A 23,130-nucleotide genomic window follows, 5' to 3' on the forward strand; every position below is an offset into this window, starting at 1 on the left:
CGCCGTAAAAACTGTCCTTTGATCAACTGTGTTTAATTCTGTGTAACTTAAAATCCACTAATATAATAACTCTCATATATTGAACCATTCAAAGTCATAATTTACTTGATATTATTTCATCTAAATAATTTATTTCGGAATTTATTTTATTAAAATGTTTCGTGACACTCGACGGCATTCGATTTCCCGGAAGGATCTAATGGCGTGTGTTTCACGATCCACATGGATAATTGCGTGAAAACGAGCCGAGCCAAACCACCACGAGGCTCTCTCGTGCACTGATTCCTTGTTGCTCGCTTCGTAGACGTCGAACTGAAAATAGCGTTTCGCTAAAAATAACCGAATTCAACGGGGCTGGACCTGTTCGACTGGCAACTTCCTGGACACCCTATAGATGCGACCGCGCGGAACGTCTCCGTCACGCCTTTGAAATTTATCACCGGCGTCGATTTCTTGCGTACTTGTGTCTTGTAAGTATGCTACCGTTCGTTGGTATTACGACACCTGCTGAGACTTTGTTTTATGTATTTTGAATTTGTACATGTACGAAGACTTCGGCGAAAGAGCTTGCTACATTCGCTATTCTTTCCTTTTCTTTTATACGAAAGCGATTTTAAGATTTGTGTCTCTGAGGGGATAAACTCCTGTTCCACCTTTTATTGATTTCTTAATTTTATCACACTTAAGCGCATAATTGATATAAACGATTAAATAATGGTAAATGCTATATTTAACATAAAGAACAGTGCGTTTCTTCTATCCTCTTTGGAATTTTCGAAATATCATTGATTATCGTAATCCAGTAGTCATGGGTAATCACTAAATTGGCGAAAATGTTACAGAGTGTGAATAAATCAACGTTTTAAATTGTTAGTATCTTTTCTTTTATTCGAAGAGCATTTAATAAAGTAAATTATGTTTTAGTAGGAAAGAAAGCGGATGCAGACAGGTTCTCTTGTCGTACGAGATAATAAACGAATCTTTTTTTCAACAGGTATAAAGTAACTTGTACGAGAGGGATCAAGTTATCATAATCCACGTTAGAATATTTACAAAGGGGGACATTTCTGAGAGAAACAGTAATATTTTCCAGAGAAATATTTAATTTTGTTATATTTTTTACTCCATTCGTAACTAGTTTTACAGAGTGTTATTATAAATTAGGGTCCTATTTATAATTAAAATTATAACGACAAAGTTGAATGTGAAATTATGAGAAAATAGTAGAAGATAATTTTGTAATCAGAACGTTTTCACAAATATTAATATAATATCGCGAATGATAATGAACGGTGATTATGATTTTGAAGTTAGCGAATGGGAAAACAGCGCCTTAGAGAAAGGAACATTTGAGCGTGATTACGTTGATCGTTAAACCGGGGAATCCCTGAATCAGTACAAGGGTTTTTCCACTTTGTTGCATGTTACTCGAGTTGCGAAATAGTATCGTAATACGTATGACATATATTATAAAAAATATACGAAATATTTAAAGTAAAATACCTATTATGATACTGCTAATAATAATAAGCCAATAGTCGATTATATTTAAAAACAAAAGTTACAATTACAATGTTCTTCAAAAGCATGCTTCGTTCCAGAAATAAAGTTGCTGCAAATTTTTGACTGAGAGTGTACAATCGTAGGACATTCGGACATTTCAGTTTCGTTCGGACATCGTCCAATTACCAAGGATGAAGAAAAGAAGAAAAACTGAAAGAGGAAGGGGAAAGGGAATAGAAAAAACGAAGAAGAAAGAGAAAAAATGAAGAAGGAAGGGAAAACTGGAGAGAGGAAGGTAAGTATATTTGGCGAATGAATGAAGATTCGGGTGTTGGAGGTTGGCTAGGCGATGGAAATTCCGCGAACGTTCCTAGTCATCGAGTGACATCGAGGAGTATCGAGAACGTAGCCCTCGAGCTCGTTGTCAACCTCGTCGTTGTATTCGACGTCGTACGCGTCGTAGTCGTCGGCATCTTCCTCGTCGTCACTCTCTTTGATGATCCCGAGCCTCTTCGCGACGTTCTTCACGTTGTTGATGACCTCCTCTTGCACCAGATTAAAGCTCATCGCCAGCAAAGCAATTCCAAATAACAAGTACAACGAGCAAACCGCGATCCCTTTGTGTGCATCCAGCTTGTACGCTGGAACGAAGTCACCGAATCCTGCAAATCAAATGTGCACTTCCAGTATCATTTTCGCTTTTTGCCTTTTATTTTACTTTATCGGCATGATTCTTGAAGTCCGGAAGCACAGAGGGAGCACGTTATTGTGTTCCTGGTTTTTTGTTTTACTTCCTACGTTGTTTCCTACGTAGTTTTAGTGTACCGCGTCGTGCAAGCGAGTGCTCCTATATAAGACTGTATAATATTAACTTAAAAATAATAATAGTTCTGTAATATTGAAAATAATCGCATAATAATTCTTTAAATTTTCTAATTCTATTAAATTTTATATATAACATCGATATCTATAAATTTCCAGTGGATGATGCATGTACAATGACGAAAAGGTAAACGACCTTTCGGTGTGCAAAGGGTGAATGAACCTCTCATGCGTCTGAATCGAATGACAAGTGTTTAGAGAAGTGTGGAAGTTATCGAGTGGCTATTTGGGACGAGAGGCTCAATTAGGCAGAACTTTTGGCAGGAAAAGGTGAGAGAGAAATAATTAATGCATGCGTGATGCGATTTGGTAATGTCGCAGAATCAAGAGACAACTTTTATTCGATTCCAACAATGGAAAAGACGAATTTAAAATTACAATAAAACATAAAATGTTTTCTAATTGAAATTTCATCAAATGTTTCGGAATTTTGAAATTGGCAAATACTGCGAAATATTATTAGAATAATAATTTAATACGTATAATAAGCATAATAATTTAAAACCCAAATGCTGCTAATGTGCTGATTAATTTAAAAATAAGAAACGAGAATTTTATTGAGTTTCAAAGGCGCAAGAAGTAACAAAGCAGAAGAAGTTGTTCAATTTCATAAAATGCTTCAAGCTACATAACGTTATTTAAAATCTTTAAGTCGAAGCCGTAGACACAAGCAAGATGTAATTCAAACGCCACACAGTGTAAAAATTCTAATTAGATAATTAAAAGAGAGAAAGAAGTTGTTCTGAGAGCAAAAAGTTGTTCTAATGAAGCAAAAATTGGCAGAACGGAGGAGGTGAAAATGTTCATCAAGTTTTATAAACTTCTGTAAGGCCGTTAAATTAATACCACGTACAAAGTAAGGTTTAATAAAAATATTAAATTATCAACTAATTAAATACTAAAAATATACGAAATAAAAACGGAAAAGAAGAAAAGCTGTACTAACCTATGGTAGTGAGAGTAATAAAGCAAAAATATGCAGAATCGAGGAATGGCCAATGTTCCCAAGCGCTAAATAAGAAAGCGCCACCAAAAATGTAACTAACTACCAGGAAGACGCATAACCATATTGGTACCGGCTTTATTGGCTGCCTTTCCTGATCCTCGTTTACGTGATACTCATAATCTGAGTCAAAATCGTCTATGTATACTTGTCTGTGTGCAGAAAATCCAGCCGAGGACATTATATCCGATGGCAATGTGTCTCTTCTGTAAGAGCGAGCTTCATCGAAAAACAAGAAGGAAAAACAAAATTTATTATAACAAACAGCTATAAATAAACATAAATTCGAGACGAAATAAAGATATAGATAGGAAACAAGAGGTTGCAAATATTCGCATAGAAATTGTTATGATTTTAAAAAGATAAATAAATGTATCGAAATAAATAGAAACATGATAAAATATATTATGGAAATAAACGAGTAATGTAAGAAATGTGAGATATAAATATGCGAATACAAATGTGACACGGATTAGAATATAAATTTAGAAAAATAGAATTTGTAACATAGAAAGATGAATAAGGATTTAAAGACAAAAAGAAATATTAAGACGGATTACAGAAGTAACTGAATAATAGAAGAATTAAAAAAATTTAGAAGAAGTATAAGTTAGAAAATTAATTAGAATTAAATAATTTAGAGAATTAGAGAATAAATTAGAGAAAGTTTCACGAAATTCAATTTGAAAATGTTAATTAGAAAAATAAATCTAACGAGTGAAATTGGAGAAAGAGAAATTATTTACCAGTGGGATAATTAGTTTTATAACGTCTACTTTTTGAAAACTGGGACCTTCTGGAATTCTCTAGTTCCAAGTAAGCGGGCGACGGCCGTAAAGGCTGTGCCAGGTTCGTCCTGTAGTTGCTAGTCGCACCTTCCATGGATAAGCATCTTCTGGGCAACGACCTCGTCACTAATGGCGCTTGTTTCTCCACATTTTCCAGGGTTTCTGCCGCTTCTGGTTCTACCCGAGATTTGCTTGTATTGCCCACTGCAAATGAAAGAGTCATATTTATTAGACAGGGAATTAACCATCATTCCCTCTTCCTATTTTCATTTCTTTTCTTAATTTGAAATATTTCATAAATTTTCTTTCCTTCTTTATTATTATATATACGAATATAGAATTGTCCTGACAAAGTTCTATCGGAGAAAAACAAAGTATTCCGAATTCTAAATTATATATTTATTTATATTATTATTAAGTTGAATGTTGAATTTGACTGACCGATATAATTTTCCTTTAAATTTTCTTATATCGTCAATTATCGGTCGCGTTAAAGGAGAAGAAATTTGCTATAAATCACGTATATTCAATATTGACAAGATTAATAAATTATATCATAAATATTACATATATTTATATTATAAAACTATCTTAAAATATATTAATTACGTTATAATTTATATTTAATTCTGAACTGATTATTTTTACAACTCACAGTCACTTTTGTCTTCAGCGGAAGAATGCCAGCGTCGTAATTCATCCTCCAAATCGTCCAATGCATATTGGTTGCACAAAACCGGAGAACGATCAGTGTCATTCGGCGAACGCATTAGCAACTTCCTGTCTAACGATTGCGTCGTCATCTTGGGGCTAGCTAAACGCAATCGTCATTTAGAGATGTTTCTTTCTTTCATTTTCCCATAGATAATTTCACGGAATGTGGTTCAGATACCTCTGCTCGATTTTACCATCGGCAAATCCGAATATCTGGACACTGTCGCGGACTTAAATCCAAAATTTGGATTTGCTGACGATGGATAAAACGGTCTCTTGAGTTCCGAATCTTCGTATCGACGTGCATTGTACCTCGATCGAAGCAAAGAAAACAAAAGAAGAAATTATTCTAGATATATTTTTTTTAATTAAATAATTTTCTCTTTATTTATATTTAAGGAATCTTCTCTAAAGAAAATTTCTTTTTATCTAAATTCTCTATCGAACGCTTTATCAAATAATAAACGACGCGTCTTTTCGCTATCGCCATATCAAAAACAAGATTTCAAGAATCTATGTGATTAGGATATTACATTTAAATACAATGAGAAAATTAAAAGTACATAGCATACTTATTATCTACGTCAAAGTACGATGATCTGGCCAAGGTTTCGGACAAACCCAGAGCTGAGTCTGCAGATCTCTGGCTCACCCTAATGGATCTTCCAAAGCCACCCCTGCTTCCGCCGTATCGCCTTTCCAAAAGTATGTTTTTATTGCACGTATTTGTTACAGAATATTATAGTTTTACGAAGAAAATGTCGATGTTTATGCATTTATGTGAAATTTAAATATGCCAATATATGCAAAATATAAGTACAAAATGTATAGAAAAGAATGTTAAAAGTAAACCACTGGTTATAAACATTTAGGTTTTTATCTCCGTAATTGTGCTCAAAAAAGTATTCACGAGTTAAATAAATACCCTGGTTGTTTCATGGAATATGATCTGACGAAGTGGCTTCTTGGTCGCCTTTTTCTTGGTGGTTTCGTGCATATGTAACAGCAAACTCTCCAGTATAAAAATCTAATGACATAATAAAGATAAAAGAAACAATAATTAAAATAATAAAACATATAGACAAGACTCTTTTTTACAGTGATTGTTTCACAGTGATTATTTTAATAAAATCTGAGGAACGTAGAATAACTTGAGAAATATTTACGTAATTAGTTGCTTTTCTCTCTTTCCTCGACATTTTCATCTGCGTCTTCATTTTCCATTCGTTGCTAACGTGCTTTCAAATCTCTCGTGACGCTAATTCGTAGAAAAATTCAATAATATATACGTATATTTAAATATATCGACCGTATATTTAAATATACATTAGAAATTGGTTGTTTTAGCATCGAAAGCATTAGAAAGTATAAATGCACGCAATCGTTTACCTGAAACTCGAAGCCATAATATCGCCAATGTTGGAGAGGCAAAGCAACATGAGGGGAATCCCAACGATAGCATAGAATATGGTGACCACTTTCCCGTTCTTAGTCTTCGGCGCGATGTGACCGTACCCTAGAGTCGAGGAACGCTCGATTAGCCTTGCGTAATTTCCCCGTTCACGTAATGCGCAATTAATCCTGTTAGGTCGAAAATTACGGGCGTAATTTTCACTTGATCTGCGCCTACCTTTCTTACAGCCCATAATTTACGTGACAATAATATAATAGTTTATGCAATATTATTTTCACTTTTCTATACAGAATATTTCAATCTATACTAAAATATTAATTATTATCCGAATTACCGTTATTTATCTTTTATTTGAAATCTAGAAAATTTGGAATTTTGCGATGGAACATTTAATAACGATATTTTTTAAAAATATTGGTAACTTGCAGATATTTAATTCAGAATTTCATTGTAATTTGTAAAGTAACAATTTTTTAATAATTTCGAAGTCTTAATTAAGTTTTGTGTTTAAGATATGTCTCCGATTTACAATGCCAGTCGTAAGCTTAAAATGTTCCTAGATAAAAAAGCTATAAGCTTGACAAATTCCTTTAAAAATTGTAATTGATTCTCGTATGATTTTTAAAATATTTCCAGCGATATACGATATATTCCAACAACACAAAAATCCCCACGATTCACCTTTAAATTACTTTTACACGCTTCAAATCGAAGGTTGCAAGTAATTAATGTCATTATTCAAACTTTTCAAGGAACGAGCCTCGTGTTCTCAACCTTGTTCAAATATTTCCAGGGTCAACACGCGTAATACTCGGAAGGATCATCAAGGTTGTCTCAGCCTCCACCAATTTCGTAACGAGAAATGTTTCTTCGTCTCCTATAGTCTGGGTCAAGGTCACTGCTTCATCATACACGTTTTTTACAATCACCGTAGCAAATCCTAATCGCGCGTTTTGCTATACACGACATCCGAGGATTATTTAATTTTGATGGTAAATTCAATTTTAAAAATCATCGAATTTTAGTTTTAGAGATATAAATTGAATCTTTATTCATTTAGAACGTTTCAGAAAACTGGAATCAACTTTCACGAGCGTTACTCATAGTTCTCATAATACTCGTGGAAAGCAAAAAGGTGTTAATCACATTCTAAAAATTATTTGGGAGCGAAGCATATGAACATGTTTTCGCTTGCTTTTGGCGAGTATTACATGCTTCGGAAGTACGGGACCAATTTTCGAAAATATCCTATATATTGTAATTTATAACGTCTTTAACGCCAAGTGTTACCGAGACAGATTTCTATTTTTTACTGCTTCTTCTCTTGGTCTTGTCCTTTTTTTTCTTGTACTTTTTAATTGCTCTAATTAACGATCGAGAAAGAACGAGAGCAGGAAGATGGAGAAGATTGAGCGCATCCGCCGGAAAGGGACGAGGATCGATCGATCGAACACAAAAGAGGAGCGGATGTTCCAGCTGGATTTCGGAACGCAACTCGGTCACGCGTTATAAGCCTTTGTTTGTTGGTCGATTTTTCGCGATGCATTATAACCAGATTCCTCGAGGAGAGATCGAAATTTCGTGCCATTACGAACGTCACTCTTTGCCATTGTTATTTTGTACGCCCTGGAATCTTCTTAGTCTTTTCAATTCTCAAGTTATTTGGCAGTCACAAATTTTTGTTTCTAATTTGTCGTATTAATAAATTTACTATGTTATTATTTATTAATCTGTTATTTATTAAGAGTAAGTTTAAGTGTATATGATAATCTAGGATATATCGAGGTTACACGAGAGTGCGAATGAGAAATCTATGTAAATCAGGCTCCTTTTGCAGCCGGCAGCAAAAGATGAATATATTATATTGTATATGGGGTGTTCGCTTTATTACCAGCCAGCGTTTTTCTCGTAAACGATCAGTAGGAGGAAAAAACGAAAGAGGAAAAAGATGAATGGTTTAAAGCGAACTACATATTCGCGGTGATATTTCTTTCGCGCAAAAATGCGTGTATTTTGTACATAATGCACGTGATATTTTTTTAGGTGGAAATCTTCCTTATTTTTATTGAATTTATATATTATTTTCATTATATACCATTATATACTTTTTTCACGCAGAATAATCAAAATTACTAGAAACTTTTTAATTGGAATTTTAAATTACGTATGTACAACGAACGAATGAAACAACTTTCAAGTGATTAGACTTTTACTAATGCTCTGTCGATTTTGGAAAGAATTATTGTTTACATTTATATTACAGACCGATGGTATATCATCGAAGAATAATTACTTCGATTTTTCTTCACCGCGCGCCGCACTGTGGCGGTGTTACAAAGAATTTTCCCATCGAACCTAACAAATTTAGGTGTCCCCTTTCGTCGTGGAACGATGAAACGGTTAATCGACGAGATCGTTGGTCGGCGACACGGCGCAAAAATCAAGGAAAACGAATTACGAGACGCTGCCGGCTTCCTGTCCCGGAGGAAAAGTGAATTTCCTCGATGGTTGGAACAGCGTTCTTCGTGAAAATGACCTTGATCATTGGATTTTCGTTCGACCGTGCCTTTTTTCCCCCCAAAAAAACAAGGTTACACCCGACCGCGACAAACGTCGTTTCCAAGAGCTCGACCATTTTCTTTCATCTAGAAAGATTGATTTCCTCTAACGTATAACGTTGCCTGATTTTATCACGACGCGGTGTTAAATGAAATACGACCGTTCAAAAAGTTTTCTATCTTCCACGAAAGTTTTGTTTAAATGCAGAAACTTTGGAAATGGTTAATAACGAAGAAAAGTGACGATGGAGGTTGGTGAAGAATAATTGGCACGTCCTTTTTACGGGTTTCTTAAATATTTGCAAGTGTGTGTGTGTATATATATATCTAAAGTAATAGTATATTTCATTGCTTGCCTTGTGACGCATTGCAAAGGGGTTTATAAACTTTCACGTATTTCTAGTTACAAATTCTTACACGCTACCTTATTAAGTTACTTAACTCTACTTATCAGAGTTATGTAATTTTAAACGTCACACCGATATATACGTTACACGTAGAAATAATTCCATAATAAGTAGGTATGGTACGTAAATCTAACAAGGAGCAAAAATTCTTACATATTACATCAACTTTCTTTACGTTATTAAGCTACATTATTAAGATTATTAAGATTTATGATACATAGCGAAAAAACGGAATATTCAATAATGGTAAATATTTACGGTATACATAACGTATTCGCATATATGTAAAACAAGCGAGCGGTTCACAAGACACGACTCGCCATTTTCATATAAGAATAAAAAAATTGCTATAGTGATTAGGTTCAGGAGTCGAAGACAATGCAGACGTCCTTCGAAGAACAACCGACGAAGTAGCGTGAAGGAGTGTTACGCCATTTCGCTGGATCTTGTCCAAAGAAAGAGGTCAGAAAACCACCTGTAACGAAACCCACTTCCCCTTCTCGAATCGGTGGATTTTCCCAGATCGAAGGACAGGCACGAGAAACGCTGGTTTCGGTGCAATGCAATGCGCCCACGTGCTCAACTCACGTTACCTAACACGTTACGTTCGCGAATTTCTATGTTTTGGTTTAAGTAGCATTTTGAAGAATAACGATTAAGGCCAATGTTGCCTTTTATCGTTAATATAAAACGTCGTAAGACAAAATAGTTTAATTATTATTACGAATATACAATACATGTATCTCTCAGTTTTCGTTCTGTCTTAAAATTCTTTCTCTCATTCACCGAACTATCAGTATTTTCTAATATTTTCAATCTCCAAGTTCATCAATTTTATTTTCTCTCAAAATTTGCATGGAATCGTTTTAATTACAGTTTTTTTTTTAAATACATTTCATCGGTCAACTTTTTTCGAGCTTCTTTTTCAATGTTTACTTTATCTTTCAATTCTATTCAAACTTGGGACGAATAGTCTCGCTCTTTGATTTTCTCAATTTTCATTTCCCCTTCGATATCGTACTTGCAAATTTTCAAACAATATTATTCTGTTTCATATTTTCATGAAGCTAATTATTAGTTTGTGCATCTATTGGAAAATCGAAGGTACAAAAATCTACAGAGTACATGTAATATACAAAAACATATAAAATATTCAAACTATAATACTCGCTATAATATTCAGTATGAAAACAATTGTCTATCATAGTTGTTTCTTTGCAATTATATTTATAATTATCTACTTTAAATATTTATAGATTTTTTCCACTTCTTGTTCCTTTTGTGTCTTGAAATTTCCCATAAATGTATAAAAGTCCACACCGTCGTATCCATTTCTCGTACGTACAATCTTTCAAACGAATATTCTTCCCCTGTTCGATCCCCGATCTTCTCGATTCTCGTTTTACCTTTCAGCTTGCTCATTATTCATTTTCGCATCAAATTTCTAACATTCGCCTCACGCTCAACGCTAAGCAAATATTCCAGCATCAATTTCCTCGCGTCAATTTACAGATTGAAACCTCTAAGCCCTCTAAACGATCCTAATCCGCGTAACGAGAACACCTGCGATTAAAACGGGCGGCACAAGGGGTGATTCACCCTCTGACGAAAACTGTTGATCCGAGATCGCTATCGAAGGGACCTCGAAACGAGCCACGCGGTGCGTTCACCTTCCAACGGTGCATATATAAAGACGGGATTCGCTTTCACTCTCGTTTTAGTCGACCGTCGGCGATATTAACCGGTGAAGCTGTCCAAAGCAACGACCAGACGAAATCACGCCTTCTCGTGGGACGATGGCAACCTTCTTTCTCTTTTGTTGCGTCGCTATTGCGACGGTGGTCGCTGAAGAAGATGGGTGGGCATGGAAGCGCAGAGACGAACAGGAGAGCGACGTCGATAGAACAAGGTGTGTTGAATTTTTGGGGCCTCTTCCTTTTCGATCGAATGCAAGATCTGGATTGTAATGTATTTGGTGGTGTTTGATATTTGCCGAGATGTCGTAACGCGGAATTTTAACGTGGAAAAAGAAAACGAAAGATCCAGGTAAATTGATAGGTAGAAGGATGCGATTGAAATACGAGTTTGAAAGTGGATGCTATAATTTACTAAGAGCAACATAGATTGGTGTTAGAATCTTTATACGCGATGGAGAATTTGATTCGATATTTAAGAATCTGACGTCGCAACATGAATCTGTTTAAATGGAAGATGCGAGTTCTCATCGGAACTTGTAACGTAAGAGCGTTCTGAAAAAGACTCCAAGATACAGCACATCCACCTCTTGATCATTTTGCTAGCTTCCGTTTTTCAATTTCAATTTCTCTAGCCAACAATTAAGATAATAACTTTAAATATCTTTAAAAACTTTTTATCCTTTTGCTCTGCGCATAAGAAGAAGAAGAAGAAAATAGAAAATCGGAAGAAAATTGTTCATCGGAGTTATTTGTTCAGTTATAGGTACCAGGTGAACGAGAACCCCGAGGATCTCGGCCACGAAAGACCTTTGGTAGGATTTAGACCACAGAGCACCGGACCTTACGGTTCCAACAGTAGACCCATTGTGTCACCGTCGTATCCTGGCAACAAAGAAGTTCTTGTTGGTCCTGGTGGACCAACGGGCATTATAAAAAGGTATTTCGTATCTTTTCGCTGTTTTCCAACCCAGTAAGTCTTTTTTCGTCGTTCGCGTCTTCCACGTTGATTGGCTTTGTACGACCGAATGATCTCCACCACTGTTGGATTTTATGAAAAGCGGCCAAACATTCGGAGTTACACGATCCGTGGGTTGGATCGGATTTAGGTTGGATTTGGGTTTGGTTTGAGTTCGATTGTTCAACTCTGTTACGAATATCGGCGGCTGGAGAATATTTGAGCACATTTCGATATCGGGCTTTGTCGGGAATCGATCGAATCTGAATTTTTAGTACGCCAATGACAAACTGAAAAGTAACGTATAATAGAGATTTAAGCGCTTTCGATCACGTGGAAAAATGTTGTATTCGAGTAAAAATAAAAGAAGAACGTATATACGCAGGGTTTTCCACCTAACTTTATCACTATTGCATACATATATGTATATTACTCCTTTTAAACTGTAAAACCTTTTAGCAGATTAAAATCTACTTGTGAAATATTTTCTGGAAATACTAAATTCTATCGGTTTCCTGATTAAATGCAGGATTGAAACTGCAAAAAGCTTAAACCATTATATCGCTTAAAGAAGCAACCGTTGAATAATATTTACTTTTACTTTAACCTGCGCAGACCTTCCTACACCGCAAATATCGACGATGGCGAGTTGGAAAACGGTTTCGTGCCATCGTGGGTGAAGGACGATCCTCGATATAGAGAATACGACACTTGCAAATGCAGATACAGCTTCAATTGCCCCTCTAGCGGATTGAAATTTGTAAGAAATATGGAAAAATGACCGATATCTTTGAAACTTTACAACTATATGCTTGTTAATTTTTCTAATAATTTTTTTAATCAGGGAAGCTGTTCCAAGGATAAAAAATATTGCTGCTTCAATAGCAGAAAGTATCCAGCGTTGGTTTCCGGACAATACGGACAAGGAAACCGTCCTTCGTATCCGGTACCATTTTATCGATATTAAGTTTTCATCGAAATCTAAGTTTTTGAAATTTTTGAAGAAGAAATCCAAGTTTCGAATTGCGAAATGAAACGTTCAAATTTCTATGGTTCCAAATGAAGTATAAATAAAATACAACGATAGCAAAATCAAAGATTCGAAAAATTTAGATTTCCGAAAAAAGAGAAAAGAAACGAAATACGTCTGTACTCGAAAGAATGATCTATAACTAGACTGCGGATATTTATGCAAGTTCATATTTTTATGAACATAATTACAAAAAATAGAAGTACGGTAAACAATTGTTTCAATTACCGAATATGATAGCAAGTATTACAATTTGAGTATTTTATACGTCTTTGTATAGTATACGCAATCTATAGATTTTTGCACCTGCAATTTTCCAATAAAAGCATAAAAATCTGCAGCCTATTTATGACTTCGATTATATCGGTTAACTTTAATAATGTTTACACAAATTCCAGGGTGGTCCTAACAAGTACGGACCAGCGACTTTCGTGCAATCGCCGAACAATTATGGTAATCGAAGACCCCAGGGGAGTTTCACTGGCGCTAACAGATATCCTGGAAATTACCATTTTCCAGGGGAAAATCCGGAGCCCTATCCACGACCTCATAGCAATCCTTACGAGCAAAATTACGATTACAACGACTTTGATATTTACAGTCGGTCCTTGAAGAAAAATCAGACGCAAAACGCTAACGCGGATGAAAAAGTTTAAGCTCCATTTACACGAGGCCTTCAACGGCAACCTTTTCTCGCCTGATCGATCTTCCGATGGTTCTTCGCGTATTTCGTCTTATAAATTCTTAATAAGATCGATCTGCCTGAACGAAGAGTTGGATTGAAAGAGTTGGACAACGTATGAGAGGAAATTATTAAGAAATGCCGTTGGTGTAATTCAGGGCGTTTTTAAGATGTTTCTGAAATTGTTAAAACTGCCAAGATATTTGTCAAATTTGTATAGAAAGAATATTTGAATCAGAGAGATATCTAGCGTTACTCGATACTCGTATATGCGTAGTTTTAAATATTATTCATAATTTGTATAGATACTCTTTGGGTATTTGTTTTCGAATATTTTTTAGATAGTTTGTTTATAGGTAGAATTGGAATACGCATGAGTGAAATAGTGTGCAATTTTTCTATAGAAATCGATGATTTACAATGTGATTGAATATCAAAGGGAAAAATTATTTTAACAGATTGTTCTGAAGGAAATGAAATATTTCCAGAAGCATATACGGTATTCAAAAAGTAGACATTTTGCTGTCAACCTTCTATGTGACTCGAAAATACTCATGTATCTATACAATTGCCTTTAATTCTTATTTATCTATCATCCGACACGATTTATCTGACATTGTATTTCATCTATTACTCGTCTGTATTGTATTTATTTTTATCTTGTAACTTCTTTATCGAAATTTACTAACACGATTCGTTTAATGCTCACGTATGTATTTATAATTTTTAGATTTCATTTTATCTACTATCTACTTTACTTTAGTATTTTATTGGTATAACGTTTTTTTTTTGTAAAATGATATGGCAATTATCAGTACCAATTTTCAAATCAAAATTTTAATTTCAGTTTTCGATAATTGATCAAAACTATGACTTTTCTCGTGTCGCGAATAAGCAATGCATTATGGTTATAGAAAGTTAATATAAGTATTTCAGTTAAATTAAAAAAGTACGTAAAAATGGAACGTAATTTTAGACGAGCATAAAAATTCATGAAACATTTCTCTTTATTTTTAGCCACGGAATCCGCTGTCGTGGCTCCGATCTAAAAATTATCGAACTTCCTGTTTTTAAAAGAGCCACGAAGACTTTAAACACTTTTAACAAGATACCAAAGATCGTATGTATATACCTTTAAACCATGGAACAACGCTCTCTTTTCATTAAACTTATTCGATATTCGATATGTTATAATATAAATTTCGTATAATAAATATGATAATCGATGTCACGCGAGATCATCGTTAAGAACATTTCTTCTATTTCTATGAATTTTCCCTGCTTCTTTTACCTATCAAGATTTCTTATGCCACTGCTATTCAACCACTAATATTCAAAGTATAGTATTCGTTATAGCACTCGTTTTAGTGGAAAATAGACTTCCTATTAAACCTTCCTCCTAATATCTTCGCTCTTGTCGATAACGTTCTTCGTTGTTAAGGAAATAACTATTAAAGAAAATTAGGATAGTTTATGAAAATTATTAAAAGTATGAGAATTAATTATCTCTTGAAAATAAGAAAAACTAAATGATTACGATCGATGGTTTAGATATGAAGATTATGATAGATAATTGTCTGGTGAAGATGAGCGAAACGAAATGATTAGTCTTACCGATGGTAGTAATGACGACGATGGAGTAAAAGAGAGCGCCGGCAAAGGTCCATTGGATGTCATCCTCACCCTCGCTGCCATCCCAACCCTCTTTCTCCATCATGCACACGAGGTTGTTCTCAAAGGTCTACGAAGAAAAGTAGCGGGAAAGTGATGGCGGAAGAAATTCGAGTTCGATCTCTGGTCACCGAATGTGGATGAGATGGCCCGGTACCTTTAATTCACGTAACGCTTTGTCCGTCCAATTTTCACGAATCAGAACCTCTACCTCCTTCGTGATCTTCCATAGCTGCTCTGCCACGTTCCCTCTGATGTCTTTAATGCTCTTCTTGATCTGGATAAGAGAAAAAGACAGACAGACAGAGAAAGAGAGAGAGAAAGAGAGACGGAGAAAGAAAAGAAGAAAACTAAAGAAAGGGAAAAGGGGATGAACGATAAAGGGAATTGGAACGAGAATTGTAAGAGGGGAAGATCAAGTGACGTTATTTAGGCTGAGACAAATTGTGCGTTTATTCTTATTTCTGTATTTCGCTGTTGTTAAATGATAATGAAAATGGAAGTGTTTTCGTTTTATTCGATGTCTTTGTCGCGGAGATATCGCGTCGTTAGGTTTTATCGAAATAAATGGATTTAATGGTAGAAGAAAAGAACGACGGAGCAGCAAAGTTTAAAGGAAACAGGAGAAGAAAATGAAGTGAGAAACGTAGAGGAGCGGAGGAACGTAAGAAGGTATAACTGAATGAACGAATGATAATAGAGTACTAGAAAAGAGATTAAAATAGGAGAAAAGAGATGGCGAAAGGTGAAATATATCTCGAGTTCAAAGAAGAAAAATTGCCGAAACGGAATTTTTATCGGAGAACCTTCGGTCAGCCAGGATTTTTCATACAGAGAAAATAAGGGTACTTTAATGACCGAAAAAATAACAGAAATAACAGAAGAGAGGATTAAACGAGCAAAAGATTAAGAAAAAAGAGTAAACAAGATGAAAGATTTAAAAAGAAGACATCCGATCGTAATCGGAGTTCGAAGAAAACAATTAAAATTATGCGATTAACTAGTATCAAAAGGAACCCAAGAAAGGAAAAGAAATTAGAAATATGTGAACAATGTAGAACATAGATATCAAAAAATTAGCAAGAAAGAAACGGAAAAACGTCGCTGGGCATAATATAGCCAGGACTAACTCCACCATGAACCAGATACTACTTTTTCCCTGAAACCTCTACAAAAGAACATCGTAAAAACGAAACATTGCAAATCTTCGCCGAGAGGAAAAAATAAAAATAGCGTTTAAATCTCGACTTTTATTTTACCGGCGTACGTAACGATATAACATATGATAATTAGTCGACGAATATTTATGCTCTGGTGAAAAATTGAAGAATGCAAAAATTCGCATAATACGCGAAAATAATATATTTAAAGCGCGCTCGTTATAACGTAGTGCTCGTTATAGTCCACTCTAGAAGGTAAAACGACTCTCTGGATTTAATTTCTTCGGTTGCATTCGTAAAAATACGCTCGGTCTGGCAATAAGACACGCGATAATGTATAAGCGAGTTTGAAAAAATAGAGATTCAACGCAGTTTCTAAAACGAGATATTCAATTCCACTCGTAATAAAACGCCGTATTTTAACAGATCTCAACGACGTTGCATCGTTACCACGAAAAGTATCTATCGCGCTATCGACTTTAAACAAAAAGGGAAAAAGCGACGTTCGGACGGGTGTTAATTGTTTCGGAAAAATTATAACGATTCGACGATTTACTTTGCTCGGCTATCCGAGGCTTATTCGTTGTACGTAAAATCGGTTTCGCAAAGAGGGAATAAGGGAATAAGAGAGATATGGGAATTAAAATTCGATGTATCTACCTCTTTCTCGTGGGTGGCCTCGAGGGCCTCGAACGCGTACGCGCCGATCAGACAGTAGAGCACGACCAACGAAACCAACGACACGTGGGAAAAAACGCATCTGAAGAACTTCCACAGGAAACGTAGAAACCTGATGCACTTGGAGGGCTTCTCGGCCTCGACCATCAGCTCGAACGCTTCCGGTCGCGAACGCGGCATCGTGCTTTCCGTTTCGGAGCACGTTCTCTTCCTTCACGCGCTTTCACCGCGTTTCTTCATCTTTCTTCCAATTTCTCTCTTTTCTCCTATACGTCTCTTGATATTTTTCCTCTCACACCATCGAATTTCCACGATATCCAGTCGCTTTATTAGCTACCGTCGTTGCATCCTTTCTTCAGAAGGAAAAGGTATTTCGATGATCCGAAGCTGGATCGAGCGCTTAAAACGCTTTTTAAATTGAACGTTCGAGTATTTACGGACAGCGTACTAAATCAGACGTCGCTGTTTTAGCTAAATTTCAGATAGTCGCTCCAAATTTTACATAGTACCATTTTAGATGAATTTTACGTACGTTTTGGAATCATTTTAGAGATTTTAGATACTAAAATTAATCGAATCGATCGTTTGCGAAATATTTGTCAGGCAACAAATCGGTTCCATAAAGTTTGAGAATCTTATTACGTACATTAGCTCGTAAATGCGAATTTGATCGCGTCGTAATTTTCAATACGTATACACAGAAGCTGCAACGATAATAAGGAATAAAATCGTAAGAAATTCTTCCGTATGCCGGTGTATGCGATCTTCTAATTAAATTACAGCCTGTCGAAGACGGGCAAGTTTGCCGGATACGTTTCGGGGCTAGCGTATGTACAATACACGACGATTATTTTAACAACTAAAGTAAACGCATAGCTGTTAGGAATCGCTGACCACGGAGAGACACCAGCGTGTACATTTTGCATAGCGAACCATGTCGCGAATCGTAGAATTAATATCTTTGGAATAAGATGTAACGTCGCATTCGAAGAAAACTGAAACAGGCGTCTCGAGTATTCTCGAGGCGATCGACAATTACGATAAATTAATAGATCGTCAAATATAAGAAACAAATCGGCGAATGTATCTGCGAGCATATTAATTAACGATCTATCTTTTATGGTGTAAGAAGAGAGATGGCTTATACCGATATCGATCTAAAAGAAGGACGATGGTAGAGCATAAAAATTTACTTGGCAAGATGCTTTTGATTTATCTTCCTCTTATTCGAGTTCCGTTAAATCGGTGGGGAAGCGATCTAGGCGCCTATACGATCTCTCTTATATCGCGCCTTACCGTTATCAAAAATACCGCGTTAACTAAACTAAATATCTTAAATTATATTAGATTAAATGTAAAATTAATCGAAAAGATAAAAATCTCCGAATCGCGATAGTAGTTGGGCAAGTAATTTTTTATTAGTCGACCGATAAATAGTATGAAAATTATTTAATCATTGAAAGTAATTATTACAGTCGTGCGAATTATATATTTGAAGTTAAACCAAAGATTGTTGCAACGATATTATTATCCCATTATCATTGACGTGCGTGGCAAGACCGACTTTACACGTAGAAAATTATGGCTCGATCTATCGGTACGGAGATACGATTTATATATGGAGATAAGATTTGAAAAAGGGCTCGAAATTATATTTTATACTGAAAGCATCGGTTCTAAAAAAAATCCCATTACATTGTCCGTTGATAGAGGTAAAAAAATTACATTTCATACTGAAAGCATAAATTTTCGAAAATTCAATCGCATCGTCCGTATATAGGTATAGAGATAGAAAATCACATTTTACACCGAACGCCATTAACTTTAAAGAACACCACGGCATTATTTGTTATGGAAATATAGAATTACAGTTTGCATAGGAAGCGCTGATTCTTTTTGCTTCTTTTAAATTGCATTGCATCGTTCGTGCGTCTACGAGGACACGAAACCACAAAGAAATACAAAAATTATGGTTTATGGCGATTTTAATACTTTGTTTCTATCGTAATTCCGATATTTCGAGAGTTCCATTCCTCCGAACCTACGTACACGTATCAAACATTTTTCATTCGTTCAACTATACGCACATTCTTGTAATTTTGCATTCTTTATATTTAAACGATTTACGTTTAAAACGCTCGCGACGTTTAAATTTCGTATCTTAATATTTTACACTCGGAACAGCTATAATATTTTACCAAGATAATATTAATAATTCGTCTAAGCGAACCTCATGGATAAATTATTATTCGCGTGAAACGTCGTTCGACGAACAATAATTTTACTTCGTTTTTATCGAGATACACCTGTTAAACATCGCGGTATATCGAGTTCTTTATCGCGGCGTTGGAGAAGCGAAACTAACTGCGGAACTAACGTAAAACACAGGCGTGTTTCGTTCGAGATGGTTGTTCCAAATTTATCCTACCTATGCCATCGGCGAAATTTCGTTTCGAGACGAACCGTCGTGAAGGGTCCATCCACCGAGTCACGAGTCCAAAATATTCCACGAAATTCCTTCTTTGTGAAGAAAAATTAGAAAGTAAATTAGTAGGATAATCGAACCAACGATCAAACGATTAAATCGAAGTTAAAATAGCAAATTCTGCTTGTTCGTAATCTTGCTCGTATGGATCGATCATGAGGAATTTGTATCTCGATTAATTCATACATATATGATATTCTTGAACCAAGTAACTGGAATTACTAGAACTGTACATTTACAAAATCTTTTTACTTTTAATTTTTTGGTTCAATACTAAATTACAAAATATCGATACAAGTATTTCTGTAGCATTATATCAAAATAATCTGTACAATATATATATATATATCGCGTACATGGTTCTATCGAGTTAGGTAACCAATTTTCCTTCAGGGGGCTATTTGATATTTGTCTACGGATATCTATCTTACCGACGGTTGTTTTACTCGCCAAAATCTTTATCCGATGTAGAAAATTTTATACCCTTCTCTTTCGTTAACCAAGAGCGGAATAGACGCGACATTAAACGGAACGTCTTCGTGTCTCAGATTACGAAATACCGACCTGCTGGAAAATCACACTGTTTCGTACGCCCTCTTCCATTTCCTACGGCTTACTATCGATCGTTACTATGCAATAGGTCGGTAACGTCGATAAATGCTCTCTTCCTAACCTACTACAGATTTTTCGTTTGAAATTGTGCACTGTACGCATCTTTAGTGACCTGAATTGCACATAATTCAAAATTAAGCTTCTTCAAAGTCATAACTATCGAAGCATCGACATCGGCGATCCGATTATTTTTCGACGATCGGTTATCGGAAAAGAAGACGTAAAAGATAAAGAAGCACGTGTATCTGGTAATGGTTTATTATTATCCCAACCGACTCTTCCGTGTATTTACATAAAAAACGAGAGATCGATCGTCAAGACTGAGCCGTGGATCGCATTCTATTCGCGACCAACGCGAGTTTAGGCACTTTGACGCTCGATTTCGCCTTTCTAAAAACACCGGGTCGACCAAAAACCAACTAGACCACCAGAAACGATCCAAATCACCGGACAAGCCGGAAATAGTTACCAGATGTTCGAAGATACCGCGAAACCGAGCGTAAATAGTCGTTTAAACAGGAATATTATCGTCAGTCTGATCGTTACGATCGCGTTGAACGATGAAAAAGAAATGAATTCCTTACTGTGTCTTAGTAACTGCGTGTGTACAAGTATACGTATTCATTGGAGAGGATTTCAATGAATAGATCCGCTACACGAGAACGTTATAATAATAAAGATAATAATAATGATAGTGGTAGTAGTAGTAGTAGTAGTAGTAGTAGTAGTAGTAGTAATAGCAGTAGTAATAGTAATAGTAATAGTAGTGGTGGTGGTAGTAGTAATGATAATGATGATAATAATAATAATAATAATAATAATAATAATAGGAATAATAATAATAATAATAATAATAATAATAATAATAATAATAATAATAATAATAATAATAATAGTAATAATAATAATAATAATAATAATAATAGGAATAATAATAATAATAATAATAATCTATATGTTAGTTCATGGTGCAACGTCAATCGCGCTCTCACCTAACAGCGTAAAAAAAGAAAAGAAAGGAAACAATCGTGTCGCGTAGAAAGCGATCGAGGTTCACCATGCAAAAAGGAAAGGAAAAGGTGCCCATGGGGGCCGCTTCGAGTTACGAAGAAAACGCGCGTAGGAAAAAAGCATTCGGTCGTTCCAGGGATGTACTTTCGTTCCTTTGTGAAACTCGGAAAACGATGATCTTTTACGTTACAAGTATCCTTCTTCTTTCTTCGACCACTCTGATGCAATATCGCGTGCGATAATCGAACTTCTACTCACGATTACCATCGTTTCCCGACGATAGCGTTAATTTAATTCCAACGAATTTTTCAGATCTCGAGTATCAAGAAGATTTCTGAATAGCGACTGTCTGAACCTTTAAGTTACCGAATTTTGCATTATTGGAACGTTTAAAGTTTAGAGTTTTCGAGTATTCGATGTTTAAACTTTTGAATTTTGTGACTTTCGAATATTTGAAAATTTGAAAATTTGAATATTTGAATATTTGAATATTTGAAAATTTTTAAATTTTCAATTTAATTAAATTTTCAAGTTTTAATGTTTTAAATTTGCAGACGCTTGACTTTTTAAATTTGAAATTTTCGAATTACCGCTGTAAAATTTCTGTACTTTCGATATCTTTGATCGAAAATTGGCAAAATTCTATTTACCGGGAAACCGTTTTAACGAGGTTTCAATTTCGTTTCTTCTCTTTCAACATCGAATGTCGTTGCCCAAGACGAGTGACCCTTGAGCGTGACATAAAAATGGCGGGCCATCGCGCGACGTTTCGAAAACCGTGCGATACGATTTATTTCGCGTCGTCTTCGCTTTACGTGACAGAATTCAAGATCGATCTGGTCTTTCGCAATTCAACGTGCTCGTACATCCCTGGGACAAGGGGCTCTCGTTATGTCTGGGTCGAAACGCGCAAGAAACGCTATTCAACCAGAGTTACGATCGTTAGTTTACAGTAAACTCGAATTACAGCATCGATCGTGAACCCGAGACCATCCTCCGCTATCGTGGCATCGAAAGCAAACCTTTCTCCAAGCGATCCGACGCTCCGTGTACAAAATGTTTCAAACTAAATATCATTTTTCGATTTATCCTTCAAAAAATATATTTTTTCAACTCGATTCGTTGAAAATCTTTTATAAATAAAATATAAGAATTCTACCGTTCCATCTCTTTGTTCTAGTTTACTCTTCTATTTCGAAACATTCTGCGTAAAGCATTCCGTGGAATTGCCGAGCAATAAATTGAAAACGACGGCCCCGAATGAACGATCGATGTTGTTTTAATCGATCGAGTACCGTTCGTTTCACTCGCCGATTGATACCCATAATCAGCTTTCTTCCCGTTATCGCTTCGATACGAACATCACAATCGACTCGTCTTTACGGAGAATTTCCGTACCACGCGAGCAAATCGAGAGAAAGAGGAGGAAAAAATGACGAAGAAAAACCGATACTACGGGTCCTGGTTTTCGCACGAGATAATAATCCAATTAATACCAACATAGACTCGGTGGAAGAGACATAGTACGATTATAAACTAAATCTTTAACATTGATTCGCCGATATCTATTTTCATCGATCGGAAAGGAGATTGTAGCCAAGATTAGATATCAAATTGTAAAAGTCATTCTTAAGGCGATACGTCAACTATGTTTCTAGAATCCGCTTTTTACATTTTATACCATACGTCATTTTTTCTATATTATCGAGTGTCAAAAAAGGAAACGAACGATCGACACATTGTGAACGAAAGTGGACTACATAGGTATATAGGTATAAGTAGAAAAATTAATTTTTAGACGAGATTAGTCACGCTGAATATTTTATGCTCGCATCTGTATTAAACAGCGAATTATTCAATTTTCTGCGTTTGAAATCAAT

General features: G+C 35.5%; 2 protein-coding genes across 2 annotated transcripts; one reads left to right on the forward strand and one right to left on the reverse strand.

Annotated features, from left to right (window-relative positions):
* Positions 1–1,524: 1,524 nt before the first annotated feature.
* LOC100646029 lies at positions 1,525–21,027 on the reverse strand. Its single transcript, XM_048408038.1, has 11 exons — positions 17,125–21,027; positions 15,462–15,581; positions 15,248–15,374; positions 6,280–6,406; positions 5,816–5,917; positions 5,463–5,585; positions 5,069–5,202; positions 4,832–4,990; positions 4,135–4,380; positions 3,332–3,607; positions 1,525–2,165 (listed from the first exon to the last, which is right to left on the reverse strand). Exons 1-11 carry the CDS (start codon positions 17,320–17,322, stop codon positions 1,846–1,848), a joined length of 1,932 nt encoding a protein of 643 aa, XP_048263995.1. The 5' UTR covers positions 17,323–21,027; the 3' UTR covers positions 1,525–1,845.
* Positions 5,474–14,886, forward strand: LOC105665980. Its single transcript, XM_020864183.2, has 7 exons — positions 5,474–5,595; positions 7,098–7,296; positions 10,991–11,178; positions 11,724–11,903; positions 12,537–12,681; positions 12,766–12,867; positions 13,350–14,886. The coding sequence occupies exons 3-7, from the start codon at positions 11,066–11,068 to the stop codon at positions 13,605–13,607; spliced, it is 798 nt and encodes a 265-aa protein (XP_020719842.1). The 5' UTR covers positions 5,474–5,595; positions 7,098–7,296; positions 10,991–11,065; the 3' UTR covers positions 13,608–14,886.
* Positions 21,028–23,130: the final 2,103 nt, after the last annotated feature.

This window comes from Bombus terrestris, chromosome 8, assembly GCF_910591885.1.
Source record: "Bombus terrestris chromosome 8, iyBomTerr1.2, whole genome shotgun sequence".
NCBI lineage: Eukaryota > Metazoa > Arthropoda > Insecta > Hymenoptera > Apidae > Bombus > Bombus terrestris.

Coding starts and splice junctions, on each gene's coding strand:
- LOC100646029 (XM_048408038.1), bottom strand. CDS start 17,322: ATGCCGCGTTCGCGACCGGAAGCGTTCGAGCTGATGGTCGAGGCCGAG. Junction 4,991..5,068: donor GATGGTAAAATCGAGCAGAG/GTATCTGAACCA, acceptor GATTGCGTTTAG/CTAGCCCCAAGATGACGACG. Junction 4,381..4,831: donor CGCTGAAGACAAAAGTGACT/GTGAGTTGTAAA, acceptor TTTCATTTGCAG/TGGGCAATACAAGCAAATCT.
- LOC105665980 (XM_020864183.2), top strand. CDS start 11,066: ATGGCAACCTTCTTTCTCTTTTGTTGCGTCGCTATTGCGACGGTGGTC. Junction 11,904..12,536: donor CCAACGGGCATTATAAAAAG/GTATTTCGTATC, acceptor TAACCTGCGCAG/ACCTTCCTACACCGCAAATA. Junction 12,682..12,765: donor CCTCTAGCGGATTGAAATTT/GTAAGAAATATG, acceptor TTTTTTAATCAG/GGAAGCTGTTCCAAGGATAA.